This window comes from Silurus meridionalis, chromosome 4 (genome assembly GCF_014805685.1).
Source record: "Silurus meridionalis isolate SWU-2019-XX chromosome 4, ASM1480568v1, whole genome shotgun sequence".
Classification (NCBI taxonomy): domain Eukaryota; kingdom Metazoa; phylum Chordata; class Actinopteri; order Siluriformes; family Siluridae; genus Silurus; species Silurus meridionalis.
In genome coordinates, this window is record NC_060887.1 from 34,970,547 (window position 1) to 34,991,126 (window position 20,580).

A 20,580-nucleotide genomic window follows, 5' to 3' on the forward strand; every position below is an offset into this window, starting at 1 on the left:
CATTAGTGTACAAAGAAACAAATGGAGAGAGTCAGGGTTCATTTTCTGACAAGGACATTTATTTACACTGTGTAGTCATGTGGTACAGATGTGGTACAAATGATTTGGTACAGATGTGTTCAAATGTAACATTATCCCTAAGGGTCACTATACAGATTTCCACCATCACAGCTTTTATACACTATTATAATTTCTATTCAGACGTCTCACTTACTTTATAGTATTCTGAAAACACTCAAAGCCCAGAAAATGTCCACGTGACAGCGTGTGAGTGTGCGACAGACGACTAACCACACAACGTCTTGTCCAATATCAATAACGTCTAATATAGCCTCTTGTCCTACAGCGCTATACGGAACACCAGCATGTCGGCTCTAACGTGTGCGGGAACCAAATAAAACATGACACGTTACATTGTTTAATTCTATGCATAAAAGCTCCACCGACACGTTTCACATCGGACATTTTTTTTCAGTCCGGAGAATCAAATCACACAGCGATCACGACGGCATTTTTCTTTTTTAGATTGGACAGACAGAGAGATTTTTCATGCAGACGGATTAAAGCAATACTGTTTTTAAGCAGGAAGTGTGTGTGTGCGTGTGTGTGTGTGTGTACTGCCCGAACCGTCTGTCTTTTTTTTTTTTACGCACAGAGTAACTATTAATGATAAATGCAATATTTTATACAGTAAAATAATCTCTGTACATAGAAACTGAATCCAATGATAATAAAAAGAGTGAGAATGTAACAGACTGGATCTGGTGAGGGGAAAGAAGAAAAAAAAAAGATTTCACACTCGATGTAGCATGGAGTTTGTATTCTCTAGTCTTAGCTTATATCATTTGAGAGACAATGTAGAGGGGGGGGGGAGCTGTAAAATAATCATTCTTGATGTTTAAATCTTGAGTGTTTTCTCTACATTTCTTGTCATTACTCTGGGATTAAGTTCGTGAGAGACGCGAAAATAAATACGATACGGCGAAAAATTATATAGAATTATACCCGAGTGCTAATCAGATGCTGATTTGTTTTATATATAACACGATAAATCCTATTTATACACACAGACGCTATGATCAGAAGTATTGGGACACCCGATTTTTCCGGCTATGTGTCAATTTTCTCCAAATTGTTACCACTAATTTGGAGGCACACGAGCGTTTTGGCTTGAAATGTCTGCTACACTTTAAACCAGGAGACCCGAACATGTTCCTGTGCACAAAGCCAGCTCCATGAAGATATGCTTTACACAGGTTCGAAGTGGAAGATCTCCTACTATAGAGCTCTGAACACCCCAGGTCTCCTCAGCTCACCTCTATCAGTACCTGACGTCACTAAAACCCTTGTAGCTGAATGAATCTCCACAAAATAAATCAAGTGTAACAACATCTCAGAAGGGTGAAGGTTATTAAAAGAGTAAATGGGAACTCGATGTGGAATGTTATGTTCAAAAAGAAGCATGTAATCGTATGATCAGGTGTCCACAAACTTTTGCCCATACTATATATATATATATATATATATATGTGTGTGTGTGTGTGTGTGTGTGTGTGTGTGTGTGTGTGTATAATATTTAACATGAACATGAGTCTCTGGCATCCAGTTCTTGAAAATAAAATAAAAGGTGCTGAGAAAAGGATCTACTATAAACGGTAACAATAAAGGGATAAAAAAATAAATCTGTGGTATAAGAGGAATAAAACGCTTTAGGATGTGCCTCTAGAGGACATAATCCAGCTTGTGTTGGGATGAAAGGCAACGCATTGCCCTCATACACTAATACAGGAAGTCAAACGTCTGAGGGCCAATCGGATTCTTGTTGCTAGGCAGATTTAACGTTGCTGTGTAACACTGCGTTCGTACGCGTTTTTCTCGTGTACGACAACGTATTGGTGCACAAAGTGGATCAGGTGAAGAACGTAAAGTCCTCCTAATCTGCTGCAGGAGGAGCGAAAAACATGCACAGATTCTCTGGAATCATGACATGAGTCTGTGTGGAGGTGTGTGTGATTGTCATGATGGCAGTGCGTGAGGTTCTTTCTGACATCTTTATCATGAGAGCTGTATCTTGTACACACACACACACACACACACACACACACACACACACACACACAGAGAGAGAGAGAGAGAGAGAGAGCGCGCTCCAAAAAAAAATCAATACACTAATGGCAAGGATCTGGCTGTGTGTGTCTGTGTCTGTGTGTTTAACCAAGCCTAAGGTTTATGTAAGTATGACAGAACGGGTGTGTGTGTGTGTGTGTGTGTGTGTGTGTGTGTGTGTGTGTGTGTGTGGGTTTGTGTTCACTTGTCCTGCAGCAGAGCAGGGATGTTGATGTTCCAACCGATGGCCTGTCGATCGAAGCCGCAGGTGAACAGGTTACACGCCTGGTTCTCCTCGTTCCACGCCGAGCAGCACACCATGCGCCGATGACCCTGCACACGCACGCACACACACACACACACACACACACACGCACACACACACCAGAGTCAGGAAAAACACAAACTGTTTGTGATACATAGACATGCATTTGAAATAAAAGCCACAAACACGCTTGAAAGTCTGACCCACACATTTATGCTACAAAAACACAAGGTAAAGCCCACATAAACAAAAATCCATGCTACACAAATACTTGCTCATGCATCACAAACATATTTATGTAACACAACACAAAACACACCCAAATGGTACACAAACACACATTCATGTAACACAAAAACACCATCATTATACACAAATTCATTTTATAGCACACACACACAAACACACACACACACACACACACACACACTCATGTAACGCAAACACACATTTATGTAGCGCAAACACACCGTAAAGCCACACACATTTATTAAACACAAACACGCATTCATGAAACGCAAACACACCAGAAATGCCACCCACACATGCCATGCATGCTGATCAGTATTCTTACACACACACACGCACGCACACACACACACACACACCTGTCTGTTGCTGCGTGGAAGGCGGGCCAGCCGAACCCCGGTCATATCAAACAGCCGGACTTGTCTGTTGTCATGCGGCAGTGCGATGATCCTCTGGTTCGCTGAGACACTTATCCTACATGCAGAGGCGAAAAAAGATTACACAGATATACAACCTTTAAACGACCTCCAACTGACCTCCAAAACATCACAGCCTCAGCATTACCTGTTAACAGCCGAGTCGGTGCGGATGGTCGCTATGGGCGACCGCATGTTCTTTAGGTCCCACACCTTGACGGTGCGATCGTCGCTGCCGGACACCACGTTGTCTCCTACTGTGAAGACAGCTGATGTCACCGTGCTGCAACACACACAAGAGTAAAATTACTAAACAGTCTCTGTATTCGTTTACAAACGAAACCCGGGACACAATATGAACGTTTGTGGTCATCTGATCATGAGAATTGTATGTCCATCTCACACTCCACAATCTAGAGGAACATCTTTCCAGAAGAGTGGAGGTTATTAGAAAAGCAAATGGGGACTAAATGTGGAGTAAATGTTCAAAAAGTACTCAATCTAATGGTCAGGTGTCCACAAACGTTTGTCCATATGTAACATCACAGTGTATGAGGTCAGGCACGCTAATTTAACAGACTGAATATTTCATATCTACTCTGTTACTCTTGAATGGCATTTTGCCTTCTCTTATTTACTAGTGATGGGAAGATCTGATCATTTAAGTGACTCGGTTCTTTGAATCTCGTTCGGCAAAAGGAACAAATCTTTTTTTGAGTCATTTAGTTCATTTCGGTACTTTGATAAAAAATAAAATGTTACATTTTCAATTAGCAGATCTCCTAACACGTCTTCATACACGTACTTTAACTATAGTTCCAATCATATATGTATGTATAACTGTATAGTGTCAATAGGAGTCACGTGATAAAAGAACGAACGACTCGAACTAGAAGAGTCGAGAGGTGAACTTCTCGATTCGGTTTCCTGTTTATAACCTATGGAGATTTTGCGATGCGTTGCTGATGAGTGTCTACTAGAAAATGAACGGATCACTCTTTGAGACGACTCGTTCTTTTTTAAAGACTCGTTAAAATATGAACGAATCGTTTATGAACGACCCGCCACTATCATCTACCCTCCTGCCTTCTGGTCAGGTTGCCAGAATTACAAAAAGGGTTTAAAAATGTTAAAAGTGCCATACAAATAAAAATGTATAGAATTAAATTGAAAAGAAGAAGAAGAAGAAAAAAAAGAAGAAGAGTGTGTGTGTGTGTGTGTGTGTGTGTGTGTGTGTGTGTGTGTGTGTGTATGTGTGTGTGTGTGTGTCTGTGTGTGTGTGTCTGGCAGTGGGGGTTTTTAAACTTCATTCCCTGCTCTGCTTTCAGTTTTAAATTAGCACAGTCCAGGCTAATCGCCCCAGTAGCTGCTTGCCTGTATAATTTGAATTGACATGATATCAAGGTTTAATTAGGGCTAAATTCTGCAGTATTAAGGGATGCAGGCCGGGGCTCTGGCGGCGCTAATGGCTGCTCCTGGCTCGCGCCGTAGCGTCTCGCGTCGAAAGCGAAGCGTGGAAACAGTTTCTGACATTGCACCGGTGTGCCGTGAGAGCGCTCAGGCAGAGGGGAGGAGGTCGGGGTAATAGATTAAAAGCTTGATTAAAACCCTATTAGCGCTGCGGCGGTGTTTTGGTGAGATGTTCCGTGTCCCCCGGGAGCCGCTGACGAGCAAGGTCGAGACTCGGTGAGGGGAAGGGGAAAGTGTGTGAGCGTGTGGAGAAAAGACCGAGAGATGATAAAGAGATACGGCTTTAATTAGACTAGCGTGACGATGGAGAAAAAGAACCTCCTTGTTTGATTGACAGGACAGATCACTAACCAGAAAACTCTGTCAAACATGCAAGACTGTCTTCTTTACCGTCTTGTGCAGCGAACCAATCAGATCGCGGTGACGCATCAAGATGCTGAAGTTTATGGGCAGAAAAGTGTTCAAAAACACTGTGTTCTACCAGCGTGCTTGTTTCATGACTTATATCACTCAGAGAGAGAGAAAGAGACAAATAGAGAGGTAGGAGGATAGAGATACAGTTAGATGAATAGAGAGACAGATAGAAAGAAGAACCCGATAGACAGATAGAGAGACGGGTAGATGGATAGAGTTAGGTAGATAATAGACGGATAGATGCATAAAGAAACAGGTAGATAGAAAGCCAGATAGATGAATAAAAAGACAGATAGAGAGATAAGGATAAACAGATATAAGAACTGATAAACAAATAGGAAGACAGGTTGATGGATAGAGAGACAGACATATGAACTGAGACAAAGAGAGAGACAGGTAAATGATAGAAAGACAGGCAGACAGAGATAGATAGACAGAGATAGATAGACAGAGAGAGAGAGAGAGAGAGAGAGAGAGAGAGAGAGAGAGAGAGAGAGAGTGAGAGTGTGTGTGTGTGTGTGTGTGTGTGTGTGTGTGTGTGTGTGTGTGTGTGTGTGTGTGTAGACTTGAGGTCAGTGCCTTTTTCACGCATCGATAACATGCTAGTCAGAGCTGTATTACATGTCAGACCAGTGACAAAGATCAATTACTATCCACAGGAAGTGGTGCATAATCTCCAGTTCTACGTCTCCCACAGCCAGAACACCAGGCAAAAACAAACATGGTCAATAATCAACATGTACAACATCCCTGAAAGACAGATAGAGAAAAAGAGACAGACAGAAAGAGTTGACAAATATACAAACAGACAAATAGAGTTTGCCAGGTAGACATAGTTAGAGGGATAGAGAGACACAGAGATATAGTTAGAGAGACAAAGTTAGCGGGATAGTGTTAGAGGAACAGAGAGACAGAGTTGAATGGCTAGAGAGACAATGAGCCAAAGTTACAGGGACAGAGTTAGAGGGAAAGAGAGATAGAGTTGGATGGACCGACATAGTTATAAAAGCAGAGTTAAAGGGAGAGAGAGACAGAGTTAAAAAGACAGATTTAGAGGGAAAGAGGGAGAGAGAGAGTTAAAGTGCCAGAGAGACAGAGTTAGAGGGACAGAGAGACATATTTAGAGACAGCATTAGAGAGACAGACTTAGAGGGACAGAGAGACATATTTAGAGAGACAGCATTAGAGAGACAGAGAGACAGAGTTAGAAAGACAGATTTAGAGGGTAAGAGAGACAGAGTTAGATGGGCAGAGAGACAGAGTTAGAGGGACAGAGAAAGATTTAGAGACAGAGTTACAGGGACAGAAAGACAGAGAGTTAGAGGAAAGAGAGACAGAGTTAGAGAGGCCGAGGGACAGATTTAGAGGGACAGAGACTGATTTAGATAGGCAGAGTTAGAGGAACAGAAAGACCGGTTACAGGAACGAATTAGAGGGACAGAGAGATTTAGAAAGACAGAGTTAGGGAGACAGAGAGACAGATTTAGAAAGACAGGTTTAGAGGGACAGAGAGACACAGTTAGATGGACAGAGGGACAGAGAGAGATTTAGAAGGACAGAGAGACAGATCTATAAAGGCAGAGTTAGAGGAACAGAGACAGATTTAGAAAGACAGAGTTAGAGGGTCAGAGAGACAGTTAGAAGGAGAGAGACAGATTTAGAGGGGCAGCGAGACAGAGTTAGGGGACAGAGAGAGATTTAGAGACAGAGTTAGAGGGACAGAGAGATTTAGAGAGACAGAGTTAGAGGGACAGAGAGACAGAATTAGAGAGAGTTAAAGGGACAGAGAGACAGAGTTAGAGGAAAGAGACAGAGTTAGAGAGGCCGAGGGACAGATTTAGAGGGACAGAGACTGATTTAGATAGGCAGAGTTAGAGGAACAGAAAGACCGGTTACAGGAACGAATTAGAGGGACAGAGATTTAGAAAGACAGAGTTAGGGAGACAGAGAGACAGATTTAGAAAGACAGGTTTAGAGGGACAGAGACACAGTTAGATGGACAGAGGGACAGAGAGAGATTTAGAAGGACAGAGACAGATCTATAAAGGCAGAGTTAGAGGAACAGAGACAGATTTAGAAAGACAGAGTTAGAGGGTCAGAGAGACAGTTAGAAGGAGAGAGACAGATTTAGAGGGGCAGCGAGACAGAGTTAGGGGACAGAGAGAGATTTAGAGAGACAGAGTTAGGGGACAGAGAGATTTAGAGACAGAGTTAGAGGGACAGAGACAGAATTAGAGAGAGTTAAAGGGACAGAGAGAGACAAAGTTAGAGGAAGAGAGACAGATTTAGAGAGACAGTATTAGAGAGACAGAGAGACAGATTTAGAAAGACAGATTTAGAGGGACAGAGTGACAGATTTAGAAAAATGATCAACCGAGACACAGTTAAAAGGAGAGAGAGACAGATTTAGAGGGACAGATTTAGAAGGACAAAGAGACAGGTTTGAAAAGACATAAAGACAGGTTTAGAAAGACAGAGTTAGAGGTACAGAGAGACATAGTTATTTGACTCCTCACACCCTCATCCTTCAGCTTAACCTGTGTGTCTGTGTGTGTGTGTGTGTGTGTGTGTGTGTGTGTGTGTGTGTGTGTGTGTGTGTGTGTGTCTTTAACCAGTCAATCAGATGCCTAAGCTGAGGTGAGAGGCCTCCAGGCTCTTATTGTGCGCGCACACACACACACGCACACAAACACACACACACATAAACACACACACACATAAACACACACATAAACACACACATAAACACACACAAACACACACAGAGTACAGCAAGGCTTCTGCCACTACTCATTTGTGCCACTCGTTAGTGAGTTCACTAATATCACACAATTAGGAGGTGATCGGTTCCCGGCACTGAGCCTGTTGTCCTTCTGAAAGCTACCACACACTGTCAGCCTTCATTACTCATAATTACCTCCGAGTATGAAACACACACACACACACACACACACACACACAGAGATCTCCCTTCCTGAATCAGTTCACTCGCTGTTAAAATCTTGATAAGTGTTTAAGATTTGTAACCACAAATCATTTACACACACACACACAAACAATATGAATGTTCCAGAACATTACAGAAAAGGGGAGAAAGTAGAAAAGAAAGGAAAATAAATTAAAAAAAAAAAAGGAAAAAGGTTAGATTTGTGTGCGTGCGTGCGTGCGTGCGTGAGTGAGTATAAGTGTGTGCGCGCGTGTGTGTATGTGTGTGTGGGACTGTTTGAGTGTTTTTTTTTTGTACATGTGTATGTATGTGTATGTGTGTGTACATGTGTGTGAGTGTGTGTGTGTTTTAGTGCACGTGTGAGTGTGTGTTAGTAAGTGTGTATGTGTGTGTGAGAGAGTGTGTACATGTGGGTGTGTATTTGTATGTGTGTGAGTGAGTGTGTGTGTGAGTTTTACTGTGTGTGAATGAGTGTGTAAATGTGAGTGCGTGTTTGGATGTGAGCGTGAGTTTTAGTGTGTGGGTGTGAGTGTGTATATGTGAGTGCGTGTGTGGGTGTGAGTGAGTGTGTGGGTGTGAGAGTGTGTATATGTGAGTGTGTGTGTGAGTGAGGGTGTGTGTATATGAGTACGTGAGAGTGTGTGTGTGTGGGTTCAGGGTGCGACTCATTCATCTTTTGGTCCCTGTGCATTCAAGCATGAACTCCCGCTGACAGCACTACTCTACTACATCACACTGTCACACACACACACACACACACACACACACACACACACACACAGGTCGTGTCATACCTTGAACATCATTATGTGAGCCACACGTGATATATCAGGTGTTAGTGCTCGACTCATCACAGACTCAGGGAGTGAGACCTGACCACCAACTGCTGCTGACTCAACCATTACCGCTCTCACCATGTTCCTACAGTCACTTAAACAGATATGATGAGTGACCCACAAGCCATACGGGTGGGCAAACACACCTCATCCACCCTCACCCTCAGCACTGGAGCTCCCCAGGGTTGTGTTTTGAGCCCCCTGCTGTACTCACTGTACACATATGACTATGTGGCCACTTCCAACTCCACCACCATCATCAAGTTTGCTGACGACACTGTTGTGGTGGGCCTGATCTCCAACAACGACGAGACGGTCTTCCTACAGGAGATTAAAAACCTGGAGAGATGGTACCAGGTACCAATCTTCTCCTAAGAGTCAGCAAGACTAAGGAGTTGATCGTGGACTTCAGCACAAAGCAGGAGCAGTCATACAAACCGCTAAACATCAACGGGACCCCAGTGAAGAGTGGACAGTTTCCGGTACCTTGGTGTTCACATCAAACAGGACCTGTCTTGGTCCTGCAACATCAACACCCTGGTGAAGAACCCCGGCAGCATCTGTACCATCCAAGATGCTTAAAGGACTTTAAACTTCCCTCTCAGGTGCTAAGGACCTTTTACAACTGCACCATTGAGAGCATTCTGACGGGTAGGAACAGCACCATGCAGGACAGACGAGCCCTCCAGAGGGTGGTGCAGTCAGCTGAACGTACCATCCACACCGAGCTCCCTAACCTACAGGACATCTACAGCAGGAAGATTGTGAAGGACCTCATCCATCCCAACAATTGACTCTTTCTCTGTTGTGTTCAGGGAAACGCTTCCGCTCCTTGAAAGCGAACACAGAGAGAAGGAGGAGGAGCTTCTTCCCGCAGACCATTCAGAGTTTAAACCAGGAAACACCCAGGATCCAGTACTTGACTTCTCCCTCCATCTTCACTCATTCCTGCACAACTTTTTTTGCACTATTATGACCCCTTAACCTCTGGACTGTCACTTCAACTCTGGACTTGAACATATTTAGAGGGACAGACCAACAGAAGGAGAGGGACAGAGAGATAGAGAGACAGAGGGAACGAGAGATAGAGAGACAGAGGAACAGAGAGATAGAGAGACAGAGGGATAGAGAGACAGAGGGAAAGAGAGACAGAAAAACAGAAGGACAGAGAGATAAAGAGACAGAGGGAAAGAGAGATAGAGAGACAGAGGGAAAGAGAGATAAAGAGACAGAGGGATAGAAAAACAGAGGGACAGAGAAATAAAGAGACAGAGGGAAAGAGAGATAGAGAGACAGAGGGATAGAAAAACAGAGGGATGGAGAAATAAAGAGACAGAGGGAAAGAGAGATAGAGAGACAGAGGGACATTGATTACACTTACTTTTTTGCAAACTCCCATCTAAACAGTTGGGCCGAACAATCCAAAAAAATCATGAGTCGCACTTCATCAAAAAATCACTTTAATCGTGTGTGTGTGTGTGTGTGTGTGTGTGTGTGTGTGTGAACAAACACAAACCCTCTAAAACTCCCAATGCAAACACAACTCTACAGCTGAGCAAATTAAATTGTTGGCAAAAATTATCAGCATGGATGCTACCAGAGTGTAACATAAAGCATCTGTCATTATAACACACACACACACACACACACACACACACACACACACACACACACACACACACACACACGAATTATTATACAAGACGATAATAACACATCCCTGTTTCACTGTGGAGATGAGACACAAACACAGGCACTTTAATAAGAGCTCTGTTTAACCACTCAGACCTGAGCAACTGGGGCTCGGTAAAAAAGGCACACACTTTCATAAGCTATATATAGATAGATATACCTAAAGTGGGGATGGATGGATATATGAATAAATGAATTTCATGGATGGAAGGCTGGAGGGATGGATAAATGAACGGACATAACTGAAATACAACACATAGATGGATAGAGGGATGGATCTGACTAAGCTTGAAGAAGGGTGAATGGATGATAACGACTGAACATTGAAAAGAATGGAGAGATCCAACTAAACTGGGAAAATGATGAAAAGAATGTAAGAGGTAAGAGGAACGGAAGGATGACAATAAAACTGGAACATAGATGGATGGTTTATTAGATGGTATATGGATGGATGGATGGATGGATGGATGGGTGGATGAATACATCTGACTAAACTTGGGGAAGGATAAATGGTTGGTTATGATCCGAATAAACTGGGGAAAGTATCAAATGATGAATGAAAACAACCAGTCTGGGATAAATTAATGTCCATAAATGGACAAATGATTGAAGTAGTGAGTGAATGGATGAATTAACGAGTGAGTAAGTAAGTGAATGAATGAATGAAACTAATCAGGAAGAATCAGAAAGAGAGATGGAAGGATGAAGACAAACAAACTGGAACATGATGGTCGTACTCTGTATGTATGTGTATGTGACAAATAAAATTTGATTTGATTTGATTTGAATAGATAAATGGATGGATGGATGGATGGATGGATGGATGGATGGATGGATGGATGGATGGATGGATGAATGGGTGAATAGATGGATGGATGGATGGATGGATGGATGGATCTCCATACCCCCCCTGTCCTCTACATCTGCCTCTTTCAAACCAACTACCTGCATGTCTTCCCTCACCACATCTAAAATCCTCCTTGGCCTTCCATGTTTTCCTCCTTCCTGGTGGTTCCATCCTCAGCATTCTCCTACCTATATACCCCATGTCCCTCCTCTGTACATGTCCAAACCATCTCAATCTCGCCTCACTCACCTTGTCCTCCTGTCCATCATTGTCACTCCCAATGAAAATCTCACTATTTTCAGCTCTGCTACCTCCAGCTCCGCCTCCTATTTCTTAGTCAGTGCCACTGTCTCTAAACCATACAACATAGCAGGTGACTTTCATTCCCCTTCTCTCCAGCATGTACTTCCACCTCTCCAGGCTCTTCTCAACCTACTCACTACTCTCACCACAAATCACACTATCATCTGCAAACATCATAGTCCACTGAGACTCCCCTCTGATCTCGTCCGTCAACCTGTCCATCACCGCTGCAAACAGGAAAGGGCTCAGAGCCGATCCTTGATGCAATCCATCCATTTACAATCGGGATGAATACATCAACAGAAGCTCGACTTGATTGACTCTGGAATGTTCCCAGGTAGTCTAGCGTTCGGTAAGGCAGCTGAAGCGCTGCATTATGGGATCTGTAGTTTGTGTTATCAGCGCTTTATATAGCCGGGACATTAATAACAATAATAATAGATCAATATAAAATGATCTTGCGGGCCAGATATAATTGTCCATCGGGCCAGATGTGGCCTTGAGTTTGACACATATGCTGTACGATGAACCTCAGTGTAATCTCTGCCTGAGAGAGAGAGAGAGAGAGAGAGAGAGAGAAAAAGAGAGAGAGCTGTAATTGTGTAAGCTTTGAGGAGTGTGACAGAGGGGAAACGCCCTGTGCTTTCACAGCTAATCTCATTACGCTGATTGTCTATTAGTGAGCATTACAGTGGGATCTGACGGAATTATGCGTGTCGCTCTCAAACCGACAGAGAGGAGTGTATAATCCGGGAGCCATCAGAGCCTTTAGTGGGCGTTCTACTCCACCATCATTACGCTCCGTCCAGACCGTCCACGGCCCTCCAGCAGGCGAGAAGCCAGGCCAGGATTTTCACCCCAGAAGCACAGGCAGACATGATTTTAAGGCCTGAAATTCTCCAGCGAGAGGAACTACAATATAAAATTATAATAACCGAGTGGCTTTCGGCTGTCAAACCCAGCACCAGCGCTTAATTACGACAATGAAAGGTTTCGCAGTTAACGTGAACGCTTTTGGGGCAAAGCCAAAGTACGCCAAATGAAAGATTTTCGGGCTGTTGGTGGTTTTTTGTGTGTTGTACTGCCATCTGGTGGTCATTAACGTGAATGCAAACTATACTGACAGCAGCTTTATGACATTATGGGGAACAAATAACACTGAGCAAATAAATCTTGTTAAAAAAACAAAAATATTATCAGACGAGAAGAAAGCATAAAAAAAAAATAAAAAATTAACCTTAGCACCGGAGCTAAAAAAAAAAAAAAAGTTCTGAGAGCAAATGTGCACTGTTCAGCATTGGTACATTTCATTTACAGGAAAACAGTGCAGCAAGGAGAGTCATTGTGGCTTCCTGGAGGCCGTAATTCATCTATCCATCCTACAAACGTTCTCATCCGCAGAGAAAAACACACAGGTGCTAGACTATGATGTAAGTCTTTTTGACAGGATGCCTTACGATATTTTACAAAGGATGCTAGATGGATCTAACACCACAGTATTGGAGTAATAACACAAAACTCCTTTGACGCAACACAACCATCTTTGTGGTACTTCATACTCTGACCCTGAAGATTTAATTAGGCAAAAAATACTAATGCTGAGCCCATTTTCTCCATTTACATCATCCAGTAGACGTCCGTATTCAGCACGATTATCTCACTTATTCAACTAAGCAGGACCTTCCAGTTGGGGGGGGGGCATTTATACATGCTGTTGCAAACAACTTTGTTTAAGGAGAATTTCCTCATGCCCTCCTCAACGAGCAGCCACTATAAGTTTTAAAATGTCAAAATTAAAGATAGTTAAACTCCATATATTTTAAATACACTTTTATACATAAACACCATGAGTTAGCGGTTTATATAAAGTGGTCCTACGGAACTCGTGGGGGTGACGTTCAAAGACCCCGCAGCACCTGTGGTACCTTAGTGAATTCATCTAGACGTTACGCCAGTAAGGTGGTTCCTTTATGATGCAAACAGAAAATGTGAAGTAATGATATAAATGCTTTATCACTTCAAATGAATAAGACGATAATGTGTTTTAAAAATTTTTATGAAATTTGTTAGTGAAAACATCTAAATGTCTAAAATGTTATTCCTAACGTTCCTGAAGGAGATGCGGCAGCAGGTTAAGAGGGATGTGGCGAAAGCCAGGGAAAAGGCATATGAGGAGCTGTATGAGAAGTTCGACACTAAGGAAGGAGAAAAGGTTTTATACACAAGAAGGATGTACTGCAAGTTAGAGCAATAAAGGATGGAGATGGAAACGTGTTGACTAGTGAGGAGAGTGTGTTGAGAAGATGGAGGGAGATTCCAAATGAAAATTTTCCGTACCGCGGATTATCAGGGGGTTGACTGTAGTTATAATAAGCAAAACATTGAAATAAAAAAAAGTAAATGTTTTTATACGATTAATCGAAAATAATCAGCCGATTAATAGATTATCAAAATAATCCTTAGTTGTAGCCGTAGTCTAAAGTATGAGGTATTATCTCATAACTGAGATGAACCAAGATGCATCAAATGTTACCTAAACCAAAAAAGTCAATACTGAATTCATAGGACATTATTTGCAAGTTGATAAAGGTGAGCTCTGTGTGTGTGTGTGTGTGCGTGTGTGTGTGTATGTGTGTGTGTGTATGTGTGTGTGTGTCTTAATGACTGTGCAGGTGTAGTGGTGTATAAAGGAGAACTGTACACTCACTCGGTGTGACCCTGGAAGACGTTGACTGAGTGGATGGACGGATCTCTGAAGTCCCACAGACGGAAGGTGGTGTCCCGGGACGAGGTGACTACCAGACGCTGGGTGGGGTGGGTGCAGCAGTGGGTCAGCTCCTGATCATGACCTACACACACACACACACACATACACACAGTGTAAAGACTTGTATTGTATTGGGTTTTTTTTATCTTCTTTAACATTATTATTATCGAGTGAAACAAGAAAATGGATCAGTAAATAGTCAAACAGACACAGACAAGCAGACAGACAGACCGATAGATAAGACAGATAAATAAATGGATAGACCCAGAAAAACAGATGGATAGATAGACAGAAAGACAAACAAACAGACCAATAGTTAGACATAGACAAACAGATGGATGGATGGATGGATGGATGGATGGATGGATGGATGGATGGATGGATGGATGGATGGATGGATGGATGGATGGATGGATGGATGGATGGATGGATGGATGGATGGATGGATGGATGGATGGATGGATGGATGGATAGATAGATAGATAGATAGATAGATAGATAGATAGATAGATAGATAGATAGATAGATAGATAGATAGAGAAACAGAGAAACAGAGAAACAGAGAAACAGAGACAAGTAAATAAATAAATAAATAAATAAATAGATACAGTCTGTGTCTGTTTTATTTATCTCTCTTTGTCTGTCTATCTGTCTGTCTGTCTTTATGTCCATTAAACAAGTGTGTATGTTCTCCTATTATAAAGAAAATTAAAACTTAGTGAAGCAGCAGAGATCAAACACTCAGAACAAACGCCAAAACCAAAAAAGATACATAACTCAATCACACAACCAAAGACATGAACCAAATCACTGTAAACTGATCCAGTGTTACGGCATTATTTACAAATTCGGTGTGCTGAATATTTTCAGAGTGAGATTAAATTCCTGAATGGGATACCATCACTTCCTGTACACTTTAATCCTGAATGGTGTGAATTACACGCTATAGCAATTTTGTCCAAATACTTTGATTGTATATTTATGCCCTAGGTTTGCGAGAAGGCCTGACCTGTGAGTGTGTGGACGAGTTCGGACGTCTCCACGTCGTACAGATTGGCTGCTCGGTCCCATGACGCAGTAACTACTTGTTTGCCGCCGACGAGCCAGTCTGCGGCGATGACCACGCCCTGGTGGCTCTTCAGAGTGGTGCTGGCTACACGCACTGTAGGACACTCGTTCGGTCCGTCTGCGTCTCCATCTGCTTCATCCTTATCAGAGAAATCCACGTCATCATCCAGGGACACCTGAGTTCATCACACACACACACACACACACACACACACACACACACACACACACACACACAGAGAGAGAGAGAGAGAGAGAGAGAGAGAGAGATCAACACAGTACAGCGTTTTATATATATGCAATTATTAGGAGGAGAAATGTATTTATATTTGGGAAAGCTTGTTAAAGAATGGATGTTTGGATAGATGTTTGGATGGATGGATGGATGGATGGATGGATGGATGGATGGATGGATGGAAAAAAGAGAAGGAAGGGCAGATAGGAAGGAAAGAAAGAAAGAAGAAAGAAAGAAAGAAAGAAAGAAAGAAAGAAAGAAAGAAAGAAAGAAAGAAAGAAGAAAGAAAGAAAGAAAGAAAACAGATGAGTGACAGTTTGATGGAAAGAATGATAGAAAAAGATAGAAAAAGGAAAAGAGTAAGAGTCTGTGAGGAAAGAAGACTAAAAAAGTGAGAGAGAAATCAAGAAAAAAGAAAAAGGAGGTAGAGAGTAAAGCTAAACAAATAAAAAAGAGATGCAAGTAGAGAGAGAGAGAGAGGGATAGAAAGAAAAAGAGCCGAAATGTGTCTCAGCAGCACTCGGACTAAAACAGGGTTTGAAACACTCACGCTGGTGTCAGCTGGAGGCTGAGGGAGCGGCAGCTGCACCATGTAGCGCCAGATGTGAGCTGTCTGATCACCAGATGCTGACGGAAAACACACACATACACATGCACGCACCACAAAGAGAAAATAAAACAGTGCCGGAATAATGGTTGTTAATTATGGGTGTGTCTAACGCTCTTATTTTTGGGCATGTCTGCTGTGTGTGTACTGCTGCTGTCACCTGTGGGTGTGTCTAATGTCACCGGTGGGCGTGTCCAAAGTCATCACCTGCTGTCTAATTAGCTAATGCGGTCACCTGTGGGTGTGTCTAATGCTGTCACCTGTGGGTGTGTCTAATGCTGCCACTTGTGAGTGTGTCTAATGCTGTCACCTGTGAGTGTGTCTAATGCTGCCACTTGTGAGTGTGTCTAATGCAGTCACCTGTGGGTGTGTCTAATGCAGTCACCTGTGGGTGTGTCTAATGCAGTCACCTGTGAGTGTGTCTAATGCTGACACCTGTGAGTGTGTGGGTGTGTCTAATGCAGTCACCTGTGAGTGTGTCTAATGCTGTCACCTGTGAGTGTGTCCAAAGTCATCACCTGCTGTCTAATTAGCTAATGCTGTCACCTGTGAGTGTGTCTAATGCAGTCACCTGTGGGTGTGTCTAATGCAGTCACCTGTGGGTATGTCTAATGCAGTCACCTGTGAGTGTGTCCAAAGTCATCACCTGCTGTCTAATTAGCTAATGCTAATGCTGTCACCTGTGGGTGTGTCTAATGCAGTCACCTGTGAGTGTGTCCAAAGTCATCACCTGCTGTCTTATTAGCTAATGCTAATGCTGTCACCTGTGGGTGTGTCTAATGCTGTCACCTGTGGGTATGTCCACTGCTATTGCGTATGGGCGTGTCCAATGTCACCAGAGGGTCTTTACTTGTGAGCACATCTAATGCTTTTGTACCGTTCTCACTTGTGGCATGTACAGAATTATTTTTCCCAAGGACAAACGGAAAAATTCCGTAACGTATATCTGTTCGTGTCTTATACACACTACCTTCCTTTACAATGTATTCGAGTTAGATTTATATAAGAGGTGATATCAAAAAGTTTACAAGAAAGTACTTTATCTACGTTTACACACTATCCCATACAAAATATTCCCCTTGCACAGTAATAAAGCACTCCCAACATATTTCTGCCACTTCTGGAATGTGTCCTGGAAGTCTTCTTTTTGAAATGTGTCAATCACCTTTTACAATTCGCAATGGATCACTGCAATGGTGTTAAAAAAGTCCACAGGGGTCAAATCTGGCGAGTGTGTGGTGACAGGGTACGCACGTGGCCATAATAGCAAATGTGGCAATGCACATGGTCAGAATAGCACAGCTCCCAGAGACCAGAGACGTATGAAGGTGTAACTGTACGTGCACCCTTGTGCTGCCATCTGTTGGCTGGTTACAAAAATTGTCTCGAAACTTTTTGTTGCGACCTCGCACAGTTTCACTAGGGACTTGCACTTTGTGGTGCAAGTGTGAATGCAGGGTAAAAGAGTGAGAACAGCAATAACACAACGATAATAATAGGAGCACTTTGGATAAGAATTACACTGTTCATAACAAGCAGTTCACACAACTGCTCTGATTACACAAACAGACAAACCTGTTAGAGCCATCTGCTCCGTGGGGTGAAACTTGATCGAGTTAACTGCAAAAAAAAAAAAAAAAAAAGAAAACATTTTTAAAAAATTCCAAGAGTTCAAGATAAAATCAGTGATATTTAAAACAGCAAAAGACACATTACTATAAATGTATAGGCAAAAGACCCCTACTGCTACACCATCAACATTCAGATTAACACTCAAATTAACACAATAATGATCAGTGAAGGTGATGAAAGCTTTATATTAATGTCTTGGTCCTGGTACAATTTTTCCAACTAAAAACAAAAAATAATAAATTTTGAGCAATGAGGTAAATTTTTTCTCCAATTTCAGCTCTTTGTAACAGTCAGAACTGTATTCATTACTTGTAACCTCTGGGGAGAGGTAAACTTCGAATAAATTAAACCACCTAAAATGAATAAAAAAAAGATACATCAAACAGCACGTGGTGTCAGTGAATCACCTCAGAGGCTGCTCTCTTACTGTATAATAACAGTGGGCCTTCACCAACAGACGCAACCCGGAAAAACTATTGGTATGGATGTTGGCAGTTGGTTCCAGCAATCGACTAACCGATTAATCAGTTTACGCCGTTACCCCACCCCTTCATTGCTCACCTGATCCAGCATGGCCAGCGTATTTCAGCAGGCACTTCCCAGTCTCAATGCTCCACAGCATAGCACAGTGGTCTGGGAATAAATAACACACACAAATGGACATTGGCATCAAACAAAGATTCGATTTAAATAAGACTAAATAATTAATTTTTCCCCCCCCACATTTATTCATGAGTATTCCCTGGGAGTGCCAATAATTGTTCAGTAATTGTTCCACATGCATATTTGAAGGAAAACTAAAACTTTTAACACGTTAAAACACATTTCTTTTTGTTAGCACAAAGAAGCCTTTTTATAATTTAAATGAAACTGCTTAATATTTTATCTTTTTCTTTTTTATTGTTAAATGTTTGCCAATGATTATGGTGTAGCAATGATCGGAAACTTCTACATGCTACGGACTGTGTTTAAATAGTACTAATACTGTATTATGAGCTGCTGCTTTTAATTTTTAGACCGATAATTATTACTAAAGCTTTATATATACACAGGACTATACATATACACCACACGTTTGCTCGGGTGACCGGCTCTTTGAAGAGTCTTGGTTGTTAAGAATTATGGAGATCCATGTGCTCTTGGGAATCTTCAGTGCAGCAGAAACATATGCCTCACTCAAATCTGTCCGAGTTCCACATGCAGTTCCTTTGACCTCATGGCTTGGTTTTTGCTCTGATATGCATCGTCAGTTGAAAGGCCTTCTATAGAGTGGGGTGTGCCATTACAAATCAAGTTCAATCAATAAATGTTTTCACAGGTAAACTCATGGCAAGGTGTAGAAACATCATAGCAATGATTGCATCTGAATACTTATTGATATGTTTTTTTTGTTTTTTTTGTTTTTTTAATTTACAAACATTTCTAGAATTCTGTTTACATTTTGTCTTTATGGGGTACTAAGTGTAGATTAATGAGAAGAATAATTTCAATGATTGCAGTATCGGGCTGCAACATAACTCAATTGAAAAAAAAAAGTGAAACTTTCCGAATGCACTGTATATACACCAGTTGTATGGTTCATATTCTTGCTTTTTATATAATAAACAAACAATTAATCGTTTTGGTGTAGGAAGTAATTAGATGAAATATTAATGCATGTGCAATATTTTACTTTTAAAAAATAATATTTTAACAAAAAATAATTTCCAAATTTCCGCACAATATTTTTTACATTTTTGTTTTATTTTCATTTTTATTATTGTTTTTTTTTTTTTTTTTTTGGTCCTTGCCTCCTGCTGAAGCACACCCGTTGAAGGAGTTTTCCATAAACAACGTGCACGTGATGGCCAATCAAGAGGCTGCTTTATCCATAATATAACCCCAAGTCCAGTCTTGACCTTTCACCATTTGAAAACATTTGGCGCATCATAAAACGAAAAACACAACAAAGAACACCCAGAAATGTTGAGCATACTGTTGTATCAGACGCATATAGGACAAAATTCCCTTCCTAAGCAGCAACTGGTCCCCTCAGTTCCCAGATGTATACAGACAGAAGATGTGATGCTACAGAGTGGGAAGCAGGGCCCTGTCCCAACTTTTTTTTTATTAGGGTTGTATGAAAATAAATAATTAGTGATGCATGTGTCTACTTGATTCTTTCTATAATTGTTTGATGAAAAGAAGAGCTCAAACTGCACTGTGGGAAACCATACCTGCTGAGGCAGTACCCAGAACAAGTGGCTGTGTCCTGGCCACACTCAGGTCCCATATGCCATCCCTGTGTCCCACATACTCCTTCACCAGCTGGCACACGGCACGTGACGTGGTAGCTTTAAAACTGGACACGATCTAGAATAAATACAGGAAGAATGAGAATCTGGACACACACACACACACACACACACACACACACACACACACACACACACACACACACACACACACACACACACACACACACAGGGTGGCCTCCAACAATTTTGGCACCCTGGGTAAATATGAGCGAGACAGACTGTGGAAAATTGTCTTTATTATTGAACGTTTCGATTTTTTATCTTTTATTCACCGAAAGCCCTGTGCCAAAGGCTTTAGGTACGAATATGTTTACAGTTTTATCCCAAAAACACATTAAAAATATATATAAATATATAACATTATGACCAGTAAAGTGAATAACACTGTTTTCTCTTCATCATGGCTCCTGTTAGTGGGTGGATTTATCT

General features: G+C 41.8%; 1 protein-coding gene across 3 annotated transcripts in view; it reads right to left on the reverse strand.

Moving 5' to 3' along the window:
- Positions 1-37: 37 nt before the first annotated feature.
- Positions 38-20,580, reverse strand: part of wdr37 (WD repeat domain 37) — a 42,565-nt gene continuing 22,022 nt past the window's right edge. For all 3 annotated transcript variants that reach the window (XM_046846165.1, XM_046846164.1, XM_046846166.1), the window contains 9 exons: positions 20,071-20,206; positions 18,416-18,487; positions 17,798-17,842; positions 16,166-16,242; positions 15,322-15,556; positions 14,253-14,394; positions 3,185-3,319; positions 2,980-3,094; positions 38-2,439 (listed from right to left, as the gene is read on the reverse strand). In XM_046846165.1, coding sequence (XP_046702121.1) covers positions 2,308-2,439; positions 2,980-3,094; positions 3,185-3,319; positions 14,253-14,394; positions 15,322-15,556; positions 16,166-16,242; positions 17,798-17,842; positions 18,416-18,487; positions 20,071-20,206 — 1,089 coding nt within the window. In that variant the 3' untranslated portion in view covers positions 38-2,307. The remainder of the gene's footprint in view (positions 2,440-2,979; positions 3,095-3,184; positions 3,320-14,252; positions 14,395-15,321; positions 15,557-16,165; positions 16,243-17,797; positions 17,843-18,415; positions 18,488-20,070; positions 20,207-20,580) is intronic.